We start from the raw sequence: 23140 nt of genomic DNA, 5'->3' as shown, positions 1-23140 counted from the left end.
ACTCAAAAGAAAATGCCATTGGATGCAGCAAATTCTGGGCTATAATGTGTGTTTAGGGTGCAGGGGAACAGTGAACATGTTGGCATCGTATGTGGGTGGGGAGGGGTGTTGATAAGCCTCACGAAATGGATGGGGAATAACTGCACCATTTAATATATTGTGGTAACCTACTAGGGTCAGTTCATGGGAAGTTACAACAAAATGCAGTCAGCTGTTGCTTTAGAAACATTTACAGTTTTACTCAATGATTCCGAGCCAGGCATTTGCAACAAGAACGCTGCTGCAGAACCCTGAATCAGGCTTTAGTGCAGCACTGTGTCAACTCGCAACTCATAATCACCCCCTGCTTTTCAACCTAGCATTATGCCACAAATTTAACATCAAAACCACCCATCAGTGCCACCTGTAAGTGCAACAAGTTACTGCAGTTATGCTTAACATTAATTTTCCCAGAAAGTGGCCAATTTTCAAAATCAGATGTTGTGACCCAGTCAGGAATTTCGGTATAAAATTGAGTAATCCAGTGTAATATATCATAAAAGCATAACACATACAAATAGAACATCTAAACATGGAAAGTGAAAGCTCTGAGACATAAAGACAATATACAAACACATCACATATAATGTAACTCCAGTAATGAAGAAGAATAAAGAGTCTTTGACATAAATATATACAGAATACATACAATGTTATAGTAATGAACAGTGAAGTGTCTGAGACATAAATAACATATACAAATACATCACATAATGCTACAATATACATAACAAGACATAGAATTATATAGAATTTTACAGCACAGAAGCTGGCCATTCAGTTCAGTTTATTCAGCTCCCACTCTACACCATCTAATAATCCCATCAACATGTCCTTCTATTCCTTTCTCGCTCATGAACTTGGTTAGCTTCAGCTTAAATGCCTCTATGCTAGTTGCCTCAACCACTCCTTGTGGTACCACACTCGTAACTACTCTAGTTAGAGACGTTTTTTCCTGAATTCCCGAGTAGGATTTATAAATGACTGTGTTAGATCTATGATCCTTAGTTCTGGTCATGTGCACTTGTGAAAACATTTTCTTTATATCTAAAGTAGTGAATATACAGTGTTGGAGAATGAAGGTTCTTGGGCAAGAATGTAAAAGTGAAGGGAACTAAGTGCAGGTACAGAGTGAAGCTGAAACAAATGCACAATTATGAACATTGCAGAAGAAATGAATCTAATAAATATATTTAAAGAAAGCACTACTGAAAGGTTCTTCAGCCTGGGTACACCGTGAGGCCAAGATGTAAATATAAATATGGACGGAAACATTAAACTGGAGAAATAGGGTTTGCCTTCAAGTCATGGTCGATTTAGGATGATAGTAAAATTGTATAAATAAATGCAGCCATCATAAATTATAAATAAATATAAAACATACATTGGAACAAATAAAAATGGAGCAGGAATAAAATGACCGAATGATAAAAGATGAAGAGCCATGTGCAGATACACAATGGTCTAAATATATATAAAACATATTAACTATCCTATGTCTGTGCAGCTCGGTCGAATGATCATCCCCACTTCACCTGCAGACCACATATGGCCTTCACCAGCTGTGTACAGCGCCTCAATTAGTTGATTTTAAAAAAAGTAAATGGCTCCAACTAATTTATAGTAACCCTAAAATAAAACCCTGTTCCACCAGCCGAATATCACCATAGAGCCAGTCTGTGCCACAAATCTGGCAAAGTTGGAGCAAGGGCAGCTCCAAGGAAATTCTGGACCCCATCATTTCCTGGTCTTTGCATATTATGGGTCCATAGTTAAGGCTATGTCATAAGCTCTTTCGGGACTTTCTCAGCTTTATCTTTTACTTGAAGCTGATTTCTTACATTGGGTCTGCACGCAAATAGGACAAGGGTGCTTAAATGACCTGAATGAGCTCTTGTGATCTTAGGAGGGGAAAGGATATATTGTTCTGTTCACAGAATACCTGATGAAGACAGGGCTGCAATGGCTCAGATTGTGTTTTGGTTACGTGAAGATATAAAATGGTAAAGCTGTCAGAAGGGTCAGGCCTTTCATCCTCTCTGTCGGATTTGACTCTAATCCAAGGTTCAAAGGTGAAAGGCACATGTCAGCTAGTGCCTTGACTGCTTTAACCAGTTCTCAATGTAAGTACCTTGAGGGCTTGCTATCATCCTTGGAAGTAGTCTCTGGTAGGCTGGGTAATGGCACTCTATCTCGGGCTTTAGCAGCTGCTTCTTCTGCTAACAGTTGTGGACAGAGTTTCGGGGTTACCCTGAGGTGCAAAAGAGAAAGAACAGATGTTATGTTACTGAAGGAGAATGGATTAGACTCAGAGGACTCTTCCAGACCAATCCTCATTGATTTTGGTTGAAAAGGATCTTACATTTGGGATGAAAATCACATATCCCAAATGATTAATTATACTGTCCAGCAACTTGGTCAGAAGCCTGGATGAATACTCTGGTGACACAAGTTCGAATTCTACCATGCAACTTGGGAATTTAATTCAATTAAAGTTAAGTGTATTTATTGGTCACAAGTAAGACTTAAATTAACACTGCAATGAAGTTACTGTGAAATTCCCCTAGTCGCCACAGTCCAGCGCCTGTTCGGGTCAATGCACCTAACCATCAAGTCTTTCAGAATGTGGGAGGAAACCGGAACACCTGGAGGAAACCCACGCAGACACGAGGAGAATGTGCAGACTCCACACAGACAGTGACCCAAGCCAAGAATCGAACCCGGGTCCCTGGCGCTGTAAAGCAGCAGTGCTAATCACTGTGCTACCATGTCTAAATAAATCTAGAACAAAATACAAGCCTCATTAATAATGAATATGAACATACCGGATAACCATAAAAACCTGATTTACCATTGCCCTTCAAGGGAGGAAATCTGCTGGTGTAAATATTCAATGAAAAGTGCAGGAGGGCATGTCAGGATCAGCACCAGGCATATCTAAAAATGAAGTGTCAACCTGGTGAAGCTACAACATTGGACTAGTTGCATGCTAAACAATGGAAATAGCCCGCGATAGACAGAGCTGAGCAATCCCACAATCAACTGATCAGATCTAAGCTCTGCAGTCCTGCCACATCCAGTCGTGAATAGTGATGGACAATTAAACAACTATCTGAAAGAGGAGGAGGTTCCACAAGTACCACCATCCTCAATGGGGGAACCCAGCACATCAGTGCAAAAATAAAGCTGAAGCATTTTCAATAATCTTCACCCAGAAGTGCCAAGTGGATGACCAAACTTGGCGCACAGATGTCAACCTTCAGCCAATTTGATTCACTCCACGTGATATCAATAAACAGTTGAAGGCACTGGAAACAGCAAAGGTAATGGGTCCAAACCACACACCAGCAATAGTACTGAAGATTTGTGCTCCAAAACCTGCCACTCCCCTAGCTCTTCCAATACAGTTACAACACTGGCATCTACTTGACGATGTGAAAGCTGCCCAGGTATGTCCCCTCCACAAAAAGCAGGACAAATTGAACCCAAACAATTACTGCCCTACTCTTGATCATAGCAAAGTGATGGAAGGTTTCATCCATTGTGCTATAAAGTAGCACTTGACAATAACCTGCTCACTGAAACTCAGTTTGGGTTCTGCCAGGGTCACTCAGCTCCTCATCTCGTTACAGCTTTAGTCCAAACATGGAAAAATGAGCTGGACATAAGAGGTGAGGTGAGAATGACTCCTCTTGACATCAAGGTAGCATACAACCTGATAAATCAAGGAGCTCTAGCAAAACTGGAGTCAATAGGAATCAGGGGAAAACTCTAAACCGGTTGGAATCACACCTGACACACAGGAAGATAGAAACTAGAAGCAGGAATAGGCCATTCGGCCCTTCGAGCCTGCTCCACCATTCATCTTGATCATGGCTGATCATCGAATTCAATATCCTGAACTCCCCTCCCACTTCCTCCCGTATCCCTTGATCCCTTTAGCCCCAAGAGCTATATCTAATTTCTCCTTGAAATCAGACAATGTTTTGGCCTCAACTACCTTCGGTGGTAGTGAATTCCACATATTCACCACTCTCTGGATGAAGAAATTTCTCCTCACCTCAGTCCTAAAAGGTTTACTCTTATCCTCAAACTATGACCCCTAGTTCCCTCACCATTGGGAACATTCTTTCTGAATCTACCCTGTCAGAATTTTATAAGTTTTCTATGAGAACCCCTCTCACACTTCTAAACCCCAGTGAATATTATTCTAACCAACTTAGTCTCTCCTCATATGACAGACCTGCCATCCCAGGAATCCGCCTGGTAAACTTTTGCTGTACTCCCTCTATAGCAAGGACCTCCTTCCTCAGATTAGGACACCAAACTGCACACAATACTCCAGGTGTGGCCTCACCAATGGCCTATACAATTGTAGCAAAACATCCCTATCCCCACACTCAAATCTTCTCGCTATGAATACCAACACACCATTTGACTTCTTTACTGTGTTTGTTGAAGGTCAATCATCCCAGTCCCAGAACATCACTGCAGGAGTTCCTTAGGGTAGTGTCCCAGGCCCAACCTGCTTCATCAATGATCTCTCCAGCATAAGGTTAGAAGTGGGGAGGTGCAATGTTCAGCACCATTCGTTACTCCTCAAATACTGAAGCAGTCCATGTCCAAATGCAGTAAGACCTGGACAATATCCAGGCTTGGGCTGATAAGTGACAAATAAACACCTGCACCACACAGTGCCACGCAATGACCATCTCCAACAAGAGAGAATCTAACTATCACTCCTTGACATTCAATAGCACTACCATCACTGAATTCCCTACTATCAACATTCTGGGGATTACCATTGACCAGAAACTGGACTAGCCAAATAAACACTGGCTACAACACCAGAACAGAAGCTGCGAATTTCTGCAGTGTGTAACTCACCTCCTATCTCCCGAAAGTCTGTCTGCCATCGACAAGGCACAAGTCAGGAAGAGTGTGATGTAACACACTCCAATTGTCCAGATGGGTGCAGCTCCAACAGCACTCGAAGCTCAACACCATGCAGAACAAAGCAGCCCACTTGATTATCACCCCATCCACCAACTTGAACATTCACTCTCCACCACTGACACACAGAGTCATGATGTGGAGATGCCGGCGTTGGACTGGGGTAAACACAGTAAGAAGTCTAACAACACCAGGTTAAAGTCCAACAGGTTTATTTGGTTGCAAAAGCCACTAGCTTTCGGAATGCTATTCCTTCGTCAGGTGGCCAGAACTCCCACCCACCTGACGAAAGAACAGCGTTCTGAAAGCTAGTGGCTTTTGCGACCAAATAAACCTGTAGGACTTTAACCTGGTGTTGTTAGACTTCTTACACATAGAGTCATACAGTGCAGAAAAAGCCTTTTGGCCCATCGTGTCTGCACTGACAATAACTACCACTAAAGTCACACTAATCAAAATTTCCAGCACTTGTCCCATATACTTGAATGTTATGATGTTTCAAGTCCTCATCCAAATATTCTTTTTAAAGGTTATAAGATTTCCCGCCTCCACTACCTTCCCAGGCAGTGCATGGGAGCATCTACAAGATGCATTGCAGCAACAAGGCTTCTTTATAAGCACCTCCCAAATTCACAACCTCTACACCTAGAAAGACAATGTCAGCAGGTGTATGGGAACACCACAAACTGTAAGTCCCCCCCCCCCCCCCGCAAGCCACACACCATCCTGACTTGGAAAACAATTGCCGTTCCTTCACTGTCACTGGGATCAAAATCCTGGAATTCCCTTCCTAATAGCACTGTGGGTGCAATCCTCAGGGATTGCAGCAATTCAAGACAGCTCACTACCACCTTCTCAAGGGCAATTAGGGATGGGCAATAAAGGTTGGCCTAGCCAACAATGCTCACATCCCATGAACAAATTATAAAAACCCTTTAATCCTCATCTGACTGTGAAGAAGAGGCAATGTGAAGAGAATTCTCCCCAGCTTCTTTTGTGAGCGCACCGAAGAGAAAATGGGGGAATACAGTGAAGACTTGGGTGGAATTGCAGCTGGAATGGAAGAAACACAGAGACCCAAATGCTACAAAGCGATGTGGGATACAGTGTGCGATGGGTGTGAGTGAGTCAGAGACAGAGCATGTGAGTAATGGGTTTCTGAGTGTCAGTAATAGTGTAAGGGAATAAATAATGGGTGAGCAAGTAATGAGTGTGTGAGTCAGCAATAGGTTTGACAGAGGATGTAAGAATTATTGCATCATTACTTTTCCAAAATTGACAGAATTAATGGCAGATGCAGTTTACTCCCCAAGCAGCAACAGGAAAATATTATCCCATCAGGAGTCTCACGGACCACAAATTACTTATTGGATGTAATTTGTTGGGTGTTCTTTGTAGTTTTGTGAATGGAGTAAGAGTGAGATAATGAATAGTAGATGCAAGTATTTCTGGAAGGGCCATACCCCATCGACTAGATACGTGATTTGGCAACAACATCATATCCAAAAGTATCAGGAGATCCTACAAAAGAAGCAAAACGCTGATTACATTTAGGAGGTGAATTACCAACTATGGGCACTGTTGGTTGATTCCACAGACATCACACCTATGCGATATTTGAAATTGCCAACGTTCACAGTTTGTGAAAGTTGCACTGGGTGTAGCTGTTGCCGCGTACCTGCCACAAGAGGGGAACAGAAACTGCAGTGTCCACCAGTCACTCAGAGGGTTTGAGGCATTTCTTATCCCAGTGGAGAGCACAGCATTAGATTGTAAGGCAGTATGTGGCCTGTCAGTCACTTCTACAGGAAATTGCCATCAGCCCCAACAGGAAACAGAAATGTGTGGAATCGTATGGCAAAAATGTTTAACAGGACAATTAAATGGGTCAGCTCTCTCTTTTTGGTTGTTCACAAGACGTGTGGGCAGACATCTGTGCCCCTGAACCAGTCTCTGCAGTTACTACTGTAACAATTCTAAAGGACGGCTGTGTAATGGGGAGAATTGGGACTCTCACATCCGTGGTGAAGGGGAAGGGACTCCGCTGGGTATTAAATGAAAAAGCCCACAAAGTTAAAAAAGAGAAAGGGGAACATGGCAGGGATAAAGAGACAGGTTAACGAGAAAAGGAGAGACAAAAAGAAGGGGACGGAGGTAGAGGATGTGTGTTGCCTTTGTTATTGCAATTCTTCTCCTGTCATGCAATCTTAGCGGACAAGGTTCAGCAGTGGAAGGTTGGCATGCCCGGTGGATGAGACCATCTGACCGGTGTAAAGATAAAGGTGCTACTTTTTTCTTAAGGCCGATAACATCTGTGTTGAAGTTGAGAAGGAGGAAATGTTTGATGTGGGCAAAATATTCTCACCCATAAATTGAAAGTATACTTCATGGTTTTCTTCAAAGAGACCAAAAAACCCTCTGCTTAAAAACCAACTGTAGCATAAGGAATTAAAAAAAAGCCCAGCAGTATTGGTGCAGATCGCAGAATGAGAGTGGATATATCAGACAGAATTGGAGTTAACATAAAGTGGTTTAAGCCAATCAGGGTATTCTGACAACATTGTCACCTTTGCTCATGGCAAAAATTTACCTAAACCATTTGTCAACCTTTTCATGATCATATTCAAATATTTCATTTTGGGCAATTACAAATACATCATAACAATGAAACCAGCTTCTAGCAATTTCTGCTATGTTTCAACATGCTGCTTGATCATTAGCTTTCACCCAGTGCAATATTGTGACATGTGGCATTGAAAGAACAAGCTTTTGTGGCAAAGAAACCAACCCCAGCCTCAACCCCCCAATCCAACTTCAATCCCAACACAACCCCAATCATCGATTACATTCAATCCCAATACCAGTAAAACGCAATTCTCAGCCCCAACCCCACCACAACACCAAACTCATCCTTAACCCCAACCCCAGTCCAATTCCAAAACCCAGTCCAACTCCAAAACCTAGTGCAACTCCAACCCCAATCCCAAACCTAACTTGAATTTCAACACCAACTCCAATCCCAGCCTTAAAGCAGTAGCATTGGTTCTTACCTCCCTGGCCATTCCCAGGTTTTCGGAAACTCTGGATGAGTGTTTGCTTTGCTTTGCATAATGGAAATCATTTCATCTTTTTCCAACTGTATAAAATCTGCAATTAAGAAGTGAATGCAATTAAATACCCACTGAACAGTCGACCATTTAACTCCTTTTGACCAGTTTCATTTTAATTTTTTTTGCATGACCATGCATGCACGATAACATGAAGAGGCCAATTTTTGTGTGGCCTAAGCAGGAACTTTTGGGGTCTTGCACAACTGTGCAGCATAGAGGGAATATTGCCACTGAGACAAAGGAATTTTATTACAGATGGTTAATGTTAAATCTGTTAAAGACTACCATATACTATTAAAACTCCAATATTATCAACATCACATTGGCCTGGTGTTTGTGGTTGAAATGACCATGAAATTGTCAGCATTTGCTGTAAAATGACTGTCAATTTGCTTTTCAAACATTATACTAAGTTCATAATTATTGCTGAACAACCTTTGTGACCCTGAAAAACTACTTTTATGTTTGTGGACTGTCAAAGTTCTTCATTATAGTGAAAACATTCAATTGGTTTTTAATATAAAAAATATTTTTAAACGTTTGATATTTCAGCTTCCACCATAGTCCCATGTGTATGTCCCAGACCTTATTTTGCTCTTTGCATTTTACTTCCTGGTTTTGTGTGAGTAGGAAATACTTAATGTAATTGGCTGTTTCACTTTCTTAATGATGTTAGGGACTAGAATCCCAAATTACATTAGGAAGTCTGACTAGACCCCAACAATTTTTCTATTTTGGCATAAATGTGAGGATAGGATGCATCACTCCAGGAGTAACTTTGTTGACAAATCAGGAATATTTTATAGTAAAAACAAACTTTATTTAATAACATAATTTAACTGTAACTCTAGCAAATGAAGCAGCTTAACCAAGCAGCTAACTAACTAACTACCTGTTGAACAATATTTAAACATGAAAGGAAATAACTCTAATTTTTAACTTATCACTGTTTCAGTTCCAAATAAGCAAGATTCTCCTGGTGGATGTAGCTATTACTAGGGGGCATAACTATAAGGTGCATGGTGGAAGATATAGGAGTGATGTATGAGATAGGCTCTTTACTCAGAGAGTGGTTGGGATGTGGATTGGACTGCCTGCTGTGATAGTGGAATCGGACACTTTCAGAACTTTCAAGTGGTTATTGGATAGGCACATGGAGCACACTAGAATGATGGGGAGTGGGATAGCTTGATCTTGGTTTCGGAAAAAATTCGGCACAACATCGTGGGCCGAAGGGCCTGTACTGTGCTGTACTTTTCTATGTTCTTACAGACTCAAAAAATCCCACTTTAAATACAGTTAGCAACCATAAATGTACTTGCTATATTGATTGAGTGTAAACAGCCTTGAAGCTTTCAGAGAGATTTTGTGGAGGTCATAAATTTGCTGACCTCTGTCTTTAAACCAAACCCAGCCAGAACTGAAAGCTGTTTTTCTCTGCTAGTAACCTAGCTCCTCCTATTAACTACATTATCACATGACCATGTCAATCCTAAACCACCTTGTCAATCTTGATTTGATTTATTATTGCCACATGCATTAGTATACAGTGAAAGTTATTCTTTCTTGTGTGCTATACAAAGCATACCATACATAGAGGAGGAAGGGAGAGGGTGCAGAATCTTAAATCCATCTTCCATTTAATCAAAAAACTCAGGGAACTTTTTTTGTAAACAGAAGTCCATTATCTCTCTCCTAAGTAAACACTACATGGTTAAAATGAGTAATTATCCTGCACTCCCAGCATCTGAGCTGCATTCCCTGCAGGCATACTGACTATTTGTAGAGAAAAACTGAACTTTAAAATGGTCCCCTTAAACATAAAATATATATAGCAATAGCACACTATGATCACAATTATATCACTATGGAACCATAAGGGAGCCTTATAGCTGATTCCAGAATAAAATCAATGCCAGGAAAGTTGAAATCATACAAGGTCCTTATGGACAGCTTCCTTTAAAGTCTGCAGCAAGATCCATCACTGCAATATCTGGGCCATTATTTAATGAAACCCCATCTTTAAAACATGCTGGTGGCTCAGTGGGGAAAGGCACTGTCTATGTATTACTGAGGCATGCAGATTATAAAGCACTTGGATTGTATTGTGTTAACAGAACTCTGGGTCAGCAGTTAGGGGCAAGATGCTGGGCTTTGCTCTGAAATTATACAAAGCTCCAGCTCTGGGTTATTATTCAGTGACTCCTGCTGGAATTAGAATAAAATGTGAGGACAGGATTGGTCGTGGTGGGGGTGGGGGGGGGGGGGGGGGGGCTGTTGTGACAACAACAACTTGCATTTATTTAGTACATTAATGCAGCATAACATCCTAAAATGCTTTACAATGGCAATTATCAGACATAAAATTGAAACTTTCTTTATTTTTCATGGAATATGGACATCACTTTGCCTACCTTTAGTTTGCCCAATTACATAAACAGACTATTGAACTCAACAAGCCCATGCCATAGTGTTTATGCTCTACAAGATCCTTCCCCCCCACCCTAATTTATCTAACCTCATCAACCTATCCTTCTCTTCCTTTCTCTTGTGTTAATCCAGCTTCCCTGGAAATACATCTTGAATTTAAGCCATTTCAGAGAGCATTGTTGTGGGTCTAGAGTGACATGTAGGTTAAACCACGGAAGGATGGCAGATTTCCTTCCCTAAAGGGACATTAGTGAATCAGATGGGTTTTTATGACAATTGACTAGCTTTCAATCAGATTTATTAACTGAATTTAAATCACATCAGTTGCCGTGGTGGGATTTGAAACCATGTCCCCAGAACATCAGCCTGGGCTTTTGGATTGCTAATCCAGCACATTACCACTACACTTCTGTCTCCCCAAATCCAGGGGAGGAGTTTTAGATAAGACCAAAAGCTTGGCCTCAGAGATAGGTTTTAAGGAGTATCTTCAAAGTTGATGAGGTGGTGCAACAAAAAGGTTTAGCTGGGAATTCCAGGGCTTAGGGTCTAATCAACTGAAGATGGAGCTACCAGTGATGAGGATCAGAAAACTGGATTATGCACCATAGGGCAAGATTTTTGGCAGTCTTTCAACCCTCCATTAGCTGATACTCTAAACTTAATTGTGGAATGGTTTCTTGGCTGAAGGACTCTCAGTGCCCATGCAATCCAACAAGAATATTCTTCTTAAGAGAGTGAATTTCAGGAGTGGGGGAGAACAGAGGAAAAAAAAAACTTCACCAGCAATTAGAATCATAGAATCCCTAGTGCAGGAGGCCATTTGGCCCATCGAGCCTGCTCTGACAACAATTCCAGCCAAGCCCTATTCTTGCAACCCCACGTATTTACCCTTCTAATCCCCCGACACTAAGGTGCAATTTAACGTGGCCAATCCACCTGATCCGCACATCTTTGGACTGTGGGAAGAAACCGGAGCACCTGGAGGAAACCCACGCAGACACAAGGAGAACATGCAAACTCCGCACAGACAGTGATCCAAACCAGGAATCGAACCCAGGTCCCTGGCGCTGTGAGGCAGCAGTGCTAACCACTGTGCCACCCTTGTCAAATTGTTTGAGGTGAGGAGCTGGGCTCAAGCTAAGTGCACAGTGTTTTCTCTTTCTGGTCTAATCACCCTCTAGTGCTCCATCCCTTCAGGCTCTTCCACCACACTACTTTCCCCAGCATGGTACTGTCCTTGCATCATTGATCGCACCTTTACTGTGGATCTTATTTGAAACTGGGCTAAAACCATGCCCTTGGTTAGCATACAAACAACTGACTGCAGTCTTGAACTATCTGCGGTTATCACATTTGACCTCAATAATTTGGTTTATGGGTGGAAAAATGACCAGCCAGCTTTATTGCTCCTACCCATTGTTCAGTGGCTCCCAAAAATGAGTGTTAAGGATCTGAGGCTTGGCAATCAAACCTCTTGGTCTTAACAAATCCAGGCACACCTTCAGCAGGATGTTCCCTGCCCAAAAGGAGTATTCTTGACCCTTCAGCACAGGGCTTTCTGTAATACAGTGCTGCTGGCAGCCTCTGAACTTTCTTTGTAAATATATACCAGCACAACACACAATTACATAGTATTTACAGCACATAAACAGACCATTGAACTCTCAGGCCCATATCTTATGTTTATGCTCCACATGATCTTGCTTCATCTAATCTCATCAACCTATTCCTTTCTTCCATTTTTAATTAACTTCCCTGAAAATACACCTATGCTATTCATCTCTTCTGCTTGTGGTAGAAAGTTCCCCATTGTAATGAGCTCAAAATGTAATCTCTTTATTGGACTGAATGCAAGATGGCTAGCTACAGGGAATCCCTCATGGCAGAGATCGAATGACTATGGCAAGCCAAGTAGGACACTTAGTAATGATTGTATTTCAAAACCTAAACATTCCCCTTTCCATAACGAATGACAGATAACTCTTCATGCATGATCATATGTAACAGTGAGTTACTCAAGTCACCCATTATACACCAACTGTTCTCATGCATTGACAAACTGTTCTTTATTCTCATCAGTCATTGCACATGCCTTGCATACATAGGGGGCGATTCTCCCAGCTCGCTCGCTGCTTTTGTAGCACAGTGGGCTGGGAGACTTGAGTGGAGACTATTTCGCGGGTTTCCCACTGGGTGCCACGGTCTTTGCGAGTTTGAGGGCCGAATTTCCAGCGCCTTCAGCTCCGCACCAGAAATTGGCACGGAACTGAATAATTCATGCAAATATTAATTTAAATGCTTTTTAAATATCATTAGCAGGCCCGGGACTGAAGTCTCTGGACCTGCTAGCGTTTCCCTTCCCTTCCCCACCACAGCCCCCCCCCCCTCCCAACCCCCGAACCCCCTGTGGTTCACTCCAGCAGGGTTTAGTATAGCTCCTCCACTAACGGGGAGCTGGCAGCCCGACCCTGCTGGAGTGATGGGGAGGCCATCAAACTCCCCAGATGGTCGGGGGCCAGGAGCGGGGTGCCCCTGGGCATTGTCGCCTTGGGAGTGCCAGCCTGGGCCCTCCTGGCACTGCTCAAGGGGCAAAGTGCCAATGCCCAGGGGGCACCTTGGCACTGTCCACTGGGTATCAGGCAGTGCCAAGGGGGTGGGGCCTAATGGGGCGGGGCCTCTGGGGACGATCGGTAGGGGTGGGGGTCCCAGTGCCATTTTGCACTTGGGCTGAGCGACAGAGGGAGGGATGCCAGTGATCGGGGCTGGACATCAGGGCTGTGTTGGGGAGGTCAGGACTGCAGGGGGTTGTGGGGGGGGGATAGGTTTGATTTTTATTTGATTTATTATTGTCACATGTATTAGCATACAGTGAAAAGTATTGTTTCATGTGCGCTATACAGACAAAGTATACCGTTTATAGAGAAGGAAACGAGAGAGTGCAGAATATAGTATTACAGTCATAGCTGGGGTGTAGAGAAAGATCAACTTAATGCAAGGTAAGTCCATTCAAAAGTCTGACGGCAGCAGGGAAGAAGCTGTTCTTGAGTCGGTTGGTACGTGACCTCAGACTTTTATATCTTTTTTCCGACGGAAGAAGGTGGAAGAGAGAATGTCCGGGGTGCGTGGGGTCCTTAATTATGCTGGCTGCTTTGCCGAGGCAGCGGGAAGTGTAGACAGAATCAATGGATGGGAGGCTGGTTTGCATGATGGATTGGGCTACATTCACGATCTTTTGTCGTTTCTTGCGGTCTTGGGCAGAGCAGGAGCCATACCAAGCTGTGATACAACCAGAAAGAATGCTTTCTATGGTGCATCTGTAAAAGTTGGTGAGAGTCGTAGCTGACATGCCAAATTTCCTTTGTCTTTTGAGAAAGTAAAGGCATTAGTGGGCTTTCTTAGCTATAGTGTCAGCATGGGGGGGGACCACGACAAGTTGTTGGTGATCTGGACACCTAAAAACCTGAAGCTCTCAACCATTTCTACTTCGTCCCCGTTGATGTAGACAGGGGCATGTTCTCCTCTACGCTTCCTGAAGCCAATGACAATCTCCTTCATATTGTTGATATTGAGGGAGAGATTACTGTCACTGCACCAGTTCACCAGATTCTTATTCCTGTACTCTGCCTCGTCATTGTTTGAGATCCGACCCATTACGGTGGTGTCGTCAGCAAACTTGAAAATTGAATTGGAGGGGAATTTTACCGCACAGTCATAGGTATATAAGGAGTATAGTAGGGGCATTATGCTGCCGGCCTCTCCAGCAGGCATCGGTCCCGCCCACTGATTTTCAACGGGATTTATGCTAGTGCACTCTGCAGTGCACAGAGTGTGGGAGATTCATTTTGAAACTCCCGCTGAAAAAAACCAGCATGATTTACTCCAGGTTTTACCCAAACTCGACAGAATGTTTTGGGAGAATTGCCCTCATAGTTGTTAAATGGTGCCAGTCTCTTAATGGTATGCATGTTATTAGCTGTTATCTGGATGATGTTCTTTCTCTGGGGAGTGTTGTCCCTGTGGCACTTTTCAATGTATGGCAACTATTGTTCCATGTCCATCAGGGACTGCTAGACCTCTGGTTGTTCTTTATTCTGTGCAGCTAGTAAGATCTCATTTTCCTGATCAGCCACCAGCAGTGAAATAACAACTTCTCTAGTTGTTCATATATGTAGTTGGTGCAGACTTGATGGGCAAAATGGCCTCTTCTTACACTGTAGGGATTCTATGGTTCTATGCCTGCGGTTGCACTGGTATATTTATTTCCACTGCGTATAATTGAGGTAACAGTTTCTCTACGTATGTCCCAAGTTGCCACATGGGTTGTCTCCTGCTGAAAGCTTAATTCTGGCAATGCTTTGGCAGTCTTGTCAAAATGAAATTTGGTTTTCTGCTGTTTTACCTTGATATTTTCACTCAAGCCTGTTACTATTTCTGGCAGTAAGAAGTCTCACAACACCAGGTTAAAGTCCAACAGGTTTATTTGGTAGCAAAAGCCACTAGCTTTCGGAGCGCTGCCCCTTCATCAGGTAGTGGCGTGTGCTACCAAATAAACCCGTTGGACTTCAACCTGGTGATGCGAGACCTCCCACCGTACCCACCCCAGTCCAACGCCGGCATTTCCACATCATTATATAGATCCCAGTGAGAGAGAGTGTTGTGTTAATACAGCTCTCTGGGTTATGTAGATTCCAGTGAGAGAGAGTGTGTGTTAATACAGTTCTCTGGGGTATGTAGATTCCAGTGAGAGAGAGTGTGTGTTAATACAGTTCTCTGGGGTATGTAGATTCCAGTGAGAGAGAGTGTGTGTTAATACAGCTCTCTGGGGTATGTAGATTCCAGTGAGAGAGAGTGTGTGTTAATACAGTTCTCTGGGGTATGTAGATTCCAGTGAGAGAGAGTGTGTGTTAATACAGTTCTCTGGGTTATGTAGATTCCAGTGAGAGAGAGTGTGTGTTAATACAGCTCTCTGGGTTATTTCGATCCCACTGAGAGAGAGTGTGTGTTAATACAGCTCTCTGGGGTATGTAGTTCCCAGTGAGAGAGAGTGTGTGTTAATACAGTTCTCTGGGGTATGTAGATTCCAGTGAGAGAGAGTGTGTGTTAATACAGTTCTCTGGGGTATGTAGATTCCAGTGAGAGAGAGTGTGTGTTAATACAGTTCTCTGGGGTATGTAGATTCCAGTGAGAGAGAGTGTGTGTTAATACAGTTCTCTGGGGTATGTAGATTCCAGTGAGAGAGAGTGTGTGTTAATACAGTTCTCTGGGGTATGTAGATTCCAGTGAGAGAGAGTGTGTGTTAATACAGTTCTCTGGGGTATGTAGATTCCAGTGAGAGAGAGTGTGTGTTAATACAGTTCTCTGGGGTATGTAGATTCCAGTGAGAGAGAGTGTGTGTTAACACAGTTCTCTGGGGTATGTAGATTCCAGTGAGAGAGAGTGTGTGTTAATACAGTTCTCTGGGTTATATAGATTCGATGATGTGGAGATGCCGGCGTTGGACTGGGGCAAACACAGTAAGAAGTCTCACAACACCAGGCCAAAGTCCAACAGGTTTACTTGGTAGCAAAAGCCACCAGCTTTCGGAGCGCTGCCCCTTCATCAGGTGAGTGGGAATTCTATTCACAAACAGGGCATATAAAGACACAAACTCAATTTACAAAATAATGGTTGGAATGCGAGTCTTTACAGGTAATCAAGTCTTAAAGGTGCAGACAATGTGAGTGGAGAGAGGGTTAAGCACAGGTTAAAGAGATGTGTATTGTCTCCAGACAGGACAGTTAGTGAGATTTTGCAAGCCCAGGCAAGTCGTGGGGGTTACAGATAGTGTGACATGAACCCAAGATCCCAGTTGAGGCCGTCCTCATGTGTGTGGAACTTGGCTATCAGTATCTGCTCAGCGACTCTGCGCTGTCGTGTGTCGTGAAGGCGTAAAGACTCGCATTCCAACCATTATTTCCTGTGCAGTATTTGCATTCTGCCTGTTGTCTGCAATTGTTCTGCTCTTTCAGTCCGGAATGTATCTCAGCATAATGTATCACCTGCTTTGTTCTGCCATACATGTACTCCAGCTGACATTTTACAACCTCTGTTTCTAACACGTCTATCACTTTCTTGACAGTAAGTTTCTCCTCTCTCAGTAGACTTGCTCTCACTGCTCGGTATTGTGGTGAACCACTGTAATACTGTCTGTATATGGGATATGCCTGGGCACGCCCCTGCTGCCTCAATCCGGGGCTCCGCCCTCCTCAGGGTATAAAGGTGGCTGCTCTCCGCCCCTTTTGCCTCAGTTCGGGTTAGCCATCGGTTTGGGAGTGCTTCTGTTCTTGTTAATAGAAGCCTGTTGTTTCGCACCATCTAGTCTTTGGGTGAATCAATGGTGCATCAATTCTATTAACAACATTTTTGAAATGGAGCAACTCCTGAAACCTGACAAACTGGATTTGGATCCGCAGGCAGTTGGCGCCTCTAACTATTTTGATCACTGGCTGCGCTGTTTTGAGACCTTCATCGCCTCCTCCTCCTCCGTCGTCGTAACAGACATCGACAAACTGCATGTGCTCCACGCCCGCGTCAGCGCTCACGTCTTCGCGCTGATCCGAGACGCAGAGACTTACCAGGAGGCAATCGATCTCCTCAAGAGCCAGTACAACCGGCAGCCGAACGAGGTCTATGCCAGACACCTGCTGGCCACTCACAGACAGCAACCCGGGGAATCGACTGAGCAATTCCTGCGCGAACTGCGTGCACTCGGCAGAGCCTGCAACTGCAAGGCCGTTTCAGCCGCCCAAAACGCCGACGACCTGATCAGAGATGCCTTTGTCGCGGGCATCAGGTCGATCTATATCCGGCAGCGCCTGCTGGAACAAGGTGGGCTGGACCTGAAGAAAACTGTGGAACTTGCCGGCTCACTGGAGGTAGCGTTCCGGAACCTCGAGGCCTACACCCCCGGCCACGAGGGCGCACCGTGGACACTGTGACAGCAGCCATCGCTGTACCCGGGAGGGCCGCAAACCTACGCCACGCCCCGTCCTGAAGCCAAACTGACCACTGCGGCAGTCCCCGGAGGCCCGAGGTGCTACTTCTGCGGCCTGGAGAAGCACCCACGACGACGCTGCCCGGCGAAAGGCGCGATCTGCTCTGGCTGCGGTAAGAAGGGTTATTACCTGAAAGTTTGCAGGGCAAGATCGGCCCCCAGGCCCAGCAGTGCCGCATGCGATCCGCGGGAGGGACTGCCTTTGACGCCATCGACCGGGTGCGATCTGCGGATGCCGCCATTTTGGACGCCAGCGGCCACGTGCCACCCACAGAGGCCGCCATCTTGGATGCCATCAGCCACGCGTGACCCACGGGAGCCGCCATCTTGGGTAACGTCAGCCGAGTCACAGGGTCCGCCATTTTGGGAACCGTCCACCACATCGCCTAACCCGACAGTGGCCTCGGTCGCGTTGGACCAGTCCAGGCCTCACCAGCTCGCCTGGTCGATGATGGACATCAAGGTAAACGGCCACACTACTAACTGCATATTCGACAGTGGGAGTACGGAGAGTTTCATCCACCCTAACACGGTGAGGCGCTACGCACTGCCAGTACTGCCAATGCAGCAATCAATCTCTATGGCTTCGACGTCCTGGTCAGTGAATGTCCTGGGGTACTGTGTAGCGAATCTGACTGTACGGGGCACGGTGTATGACAAGTGCAGGCTCCTCATGCTGCCACAGCTCTGCGCTGCCGTACTACTGGGGCTAGATTTCATGTGCCACCTTAGGAGCGTCACTATGGTGTATAATGGGCCTTTTCCCCCAATCTCCGTCCAAAATCCACAGCTAACAGACCAGCCACCGCGCACCACCTGTGGTCTCTCGACCCTCAAAGTCGCCCCTCCCTCGCTCTTTGAGCACCTCACCCCCAACTGCAAGCCCATTGCCACCAAAAGCAGACGGTACAGCGCTGGAGATAGAGCGTTCATCAAGTCTGAGGTACGATGCCTCCTGGGGGAGGGGATCATTGAGGCCAGTATCAGTCCCTGGAGGGCCCAAGTGGTGGTTGTCAAGACTGGGGAGAAACTTCGCATGGTCATTGACTACAGTCAGACCATTAACCGATACACGCAGCTGGACACGTATCCCCTTCCCCACATATCTGACATGGTCAATCAGATTGCACAATATCGGGTGTTCTCCACCATTGATTTGAAGTCAGCATACCACCAGCTCCCTATCCGCCTGGAAGACCGCCAATACACTGCCTTCGAGGCGGATGGCTGTCTCTACCACTTCCTTCGGGTCTCCTTCGGCGTCACCAATGGGGTCTCGGTTTTCCAGCGTGAGATGGACCGAATGGTAGACCAGAACAGGTTGCGGGCCACCATCCTGTACTTGGATAACGTCACCATCTGCGGCCACAATCAGCAGGACCACGACGCCAACCTCCAAAAATTTCTCCACACTTCGGCACTCCTCAACCTGACCTACAATAAGGAGAAGTGTGTATTCCGCACGTGCTGCCTCGCCATCCTTGTTGTGTTGTGGAGAACAGGGTCATCGGCCCCGACCCCGACCGCATGCGTCCCCTCCTGGAACTTCCCCTCCCCACCACCCTCAAAGCGCTGAGGAGATGCCAAGGCTTCTTCTCATACTACGCCCAGTGGGTCCCCAATTATGCGGACAAAGCCCGTCCGCTCATCAAATCCACATCTTTTCCCCTAGCGGTGGAGGCCCGGCTGGCCTTTGACCGCATGAAAGTGGATATCGCGAAGGCCACGATGCACGCCGTAGACGAATCCACCCCATTCCAGGTGGAGAGCGATGCGTCTGATTTTGCCCGAGCCGCCACTCTTAACCAGGCAGGCAGACCTGTGGCCTTCTTCTCGTGCACCCTCCAGCGCCCTGAAATTCGACACTCCTCTGTCGAAAAAGAGGCACAAGCCATCATGGAGGCTGTGCGACACTGGCGCCACTACTTAGCTGGCCAACGGTTCACCCTGCTCACGGACCAACAGTCCGTTGCCTTTATGTTTAGTAACGCACAGCAGGGCAAAATCAAGAACGATAAGATTTTGAGGTGGAGGATCGAGCTCTCCACCTACAATTACGACATTTTATACCGGCCTGGGGAGCTCAATGAGCCCCCAGACGCCCTGTCCCGGGGGACCTGTGCCAGCGCGAACCTAGACCGGTTACAGACCCTCCACGATGACCTCTGCCACCCGGGGGTTACCAGGTTCTTCCATTTCACCAAGGCCCGGAACCTGCCATATTCCATCGAGGAAGTCAGGTCTGTAACTAGGCACTGCCAAGTCTGCAAGGAATGCAAGCCGCACTTCTACTGGCCGGACAGAGCGCACCTCATCAAAGCCACCCTCCCTTTCGAACGCCTGAGTGTTGACTTCAAAGGTCCCCTCCCCTCCTCTGGCCGCAACGTATACTTCCTCAACATCGTTGATGAGTATTCGCGGTTCCCCGTTGCTATTTCCTGCCCGGATATGAACTCGGCCATGGTCGTCAGGGCCCTGCACAGCCTCTTCACCCTGTTTGGTTTCCCCAGCTATATTCATAGCGACTGGGGTTCCTCTTTTATGAGTGACGAGCTGCGCCAGTACCTACTCTCCAAAGGCATAGCCTCGAGTAGGACCACCAGCTACAACCCCAGGGGGAACGGACAGGTGGAGAGGGAGAATGTGACAGTCTGGAAGGCTGTTTTATTAGCTCTCCGGTCTAAGGGTCTTCCAGTCTCCCGCTGGCAAGAGGTCCTCCCTGATGCGCTACACTCAATTAGGTCACTACTGTGCACGGCTACCAACGTCACCCCTCACGAACGAATGTTTGTTTTCCCCAGGAAGTCCTCCTCGGGGACCTCACTACCGTCGTGGCTGACGTCCCCTGGCCCTGTCCTGCTCCGGAAGCACGTGCGGACCCATAAGTCGGACCCCCTGGTCGAAACGGTCCGGCTCCTCCATGCCAACCCCCAATACGCCTATGTGGCGTATCACGACGGGCGGGAGGACACGGTCTCCATTCGCGATCTGGCTCCCGCAGGTACTACGTTCCACGGCCCCTCACCCCCAGCTCCCAACGTCGTCCATGATGCACCAGAGTCGCAGCACGCTCATCTAGCCCCCATGTACGGCACGCCTGAGCCCCAGGAGCAGCCTCCGCACACCCGGCAGTCTGAAGGCGCTACGGACAGCTTCACCGGTTATGGACTGGCATCTGACCCATCACCGCGGCCTCCTGAACCGGCACCACGGCTGACATTGCGGCAGTCGCAGCGGCAGATCAAGCCCCCGGAGAGACTGAACTTGTAACTTGAATCAATAACTTGTGACTGTCGTTCCACCACCTCACCCCCGCCGAACTCTTTTTTAAACAGGGGGTGAATGTGGTGAACCACTGTAATACTGTCTGTATATGGGATATGCCTGGGCATGCCCCTGCTGCCTCAATCCGGGGCTCCGCCCTCCTCGGGGTATAAAGGTGGCTGCTCTCCACCCCTTTTGTCTCAGTTCGGGTTAGCCATTGGTTTGGGAGTGCTTCTGTTCTTGTTAATAAAAGCCTGTTGTTTCGCAACATCTAGTCTTTGCGTGAATCAATGGTGCATCAGGTATCTAATGCCTAGGACAATTCTACCTTTAATGAGATAATCGTTTAGTTACCCAAATTCACAAGATTCTGTAAGTATTGCAGTCACATGCCGATCAATAGACTCCTATTCACCTTGAGCCCTAATGTTGAACACATACGGTTCATAAGTTATATACATTTGGCGTTCAAAGCATGCATTCAAGGCTTTCAAATCTCGGCAGTCTGTTTTTTCTGTTCTTAAAGTTTTTAAAAAGTTCTTAAAGTTTATTTATTCGTCACAAGTAGACGTACATTCACATTGTAATGAAGTTACTGTGAAAATCCCCTCGTCGCCACACTCCGGCGCCTGTTGGGTACACTGAGGGAGAATTTAGCATGGTCAATGACCTAACCTGCACATCTTTGGACTGTGGGAGGAAACCGGAGCACCCGGAGGAAACCCACGCAGGCACAGGGAGAATGTGCAAACTCCACACAGACAGTGACCCAAACTGGGAATCGAACCCAGGTCCCTGATGCTGTGAGACAGCAGTGCTAACCGCTGTGCCACCGTGCGGCCCAATCTATCTTTGGATAGATTTAGGGTGGAATACAATTTGTAGCACTCTCTCACAGCAATGTTAAAAGTGTTGCTACTCGTATCGGTTCTGCCTTGTTAATTAAATCTGTTGCAATGTCATAGTTTTGGAAAAGTGGAACAACTATCTGTTTTGCCATATATCTCCTTTCATTTCGACAGGAGCTGGGAGAGGAAAATTTACAGCCATCTTTGTGTCACTGAGTATTTTACTTGCACCCTTCAGCTTATGCTAGTTTTTCTTTGTCTGTGATTTTTTTTTCTTCAGCAGCTTTTGGCAGGTTGGAACATTTCAGCATTCCTCTTTCAGTAGCTATGGCTTCTCTTCCAGCTTTTCTAACCTCAATCTCAGCTCCACTCCTGACACCATGTTACGAGCTCAAAGACTGCAGTATTTCTGGTGTAATCTCTTTGTTGAACTGAATGTAATATAGTTGCCAGCAGGGGTCCCTGATGGTGGAGGCCACATGACTATGGCAGAAGTCACATGGCTATGGCAAGCCAGGTAGGACACTTAGTAACGGTTGTATTTCAGAACCCAATACCCATTCTTGCAACACTCTGGGTAAAGTTGCCTGTGAATTCCGTATTGGATTCATTAGTGACTATCTTATGTTTACTGCCCAAGTTTTGGATTCCCCACAAATAAAAACATTTTCTTTACATCTATCCTATCAAGTCTTTCACAATTCTTGGAAAGAAAAAACAAAATGACTTGCTTTGTGTCGTGCTGTTCATGACAATTGGATGTCTCAAAGTGTTGAAAAGCCAATGAAGTACTTTCTGAAACATAGTCACTGTTGTATTGTGGGCAACATGGCAGCCAATATGCTCACAGAAATCTGCCACTGACAGCAATGCGATCAAGATCAGATTGTTTTTGTGATATTGATTGAGGGATAAATATTGACAAAGACACCAGGGATAACACCCTTTCCTGTTCTTCAAAATAGTGTCATGGGATCTTTCTCATCCCCCGAGCAGATGGATGGAGCCTCAGTTTAGATCTCTATCAGGTGAACTCTCAGCCTTCCTTTTTCTAGGGAAATGGTTCCCAGTGTATTCGACCTTTTCTGATAATTATAACTTCTTGGCTCTGGCATAATCTTTGCAAATATATTTTGTACCTTCGCCAGTGCCTCCAAATCGTTGTTTTTGTAATACGAAGACTAGAACTGTGTATAGTGCTCGAATCTTTCCATGATGGCATACCATCTCAATTCTATTGCCCATATATGCATAGATACACTGTACTATCTGCTGTCAATTCTGTTACAAAATCTCTTAAATCTGCAAAGGTGAATGGAGCGGTTCTGGGGAGAAGGTACTGTGGGGAGGGGGGAGGGGGCGGTGGTGATGTGGGGAGCTGTGGTTTCAATGTCCTGGCTAACACATGAGAAACAGCCACTCATGTAAACTTCCATGCACCCTTTTCAAAGTTAATGAAAAGT

The 23140-nt window shown here is 45.7% G+C and overlaps 1 protein-coding gene across 1 annotated transcript in view; it reads right to left on the bottom strand.

Moving 5' to 3' along the window:
* Nucleotides 1-23140, bottom strand: part of inpp5d (inositol polyphosphate-5-phosphatase D) — a 184255-nt gene that overhangs the window by 30989 nt on the left and 130126 nt on the right. The window contains exons 25-26 of the mRNA XM_078209150.1: nucleotides 8043-8139; nucleotides 2171-2290 (exon numbers count right to left, since the gene is read on the bottom strand). Coding sequence (XP_078065276.1) covers nucleotides 2171-2290; nucleotides 8043-8139 — 217 coding nt within the window. The remainder of the gene's footprint in view (nucleotides 1-2170; nucleotides 2291-8042; nucleotides 8140-23140) is intronic.

The sequence above is a fragment of the Mustelus asterias genome, chromosome 3 (assembly GCF_964213995.1).
Source record: "Mustelus asterias chromosome 3, sMusAst1.hap1.1, whole genome shotgun sequence".
Classification (NCBI taxonomy): Eukaryota; Metazoa; Chordata; class Chondrichthyes; order Carcharhiniformes; family Triakidae; genus Mustelus; species Mustelus asterias.
This window is presented reverse-complemented; position numbering and strand designations above follow the sequence as displayed.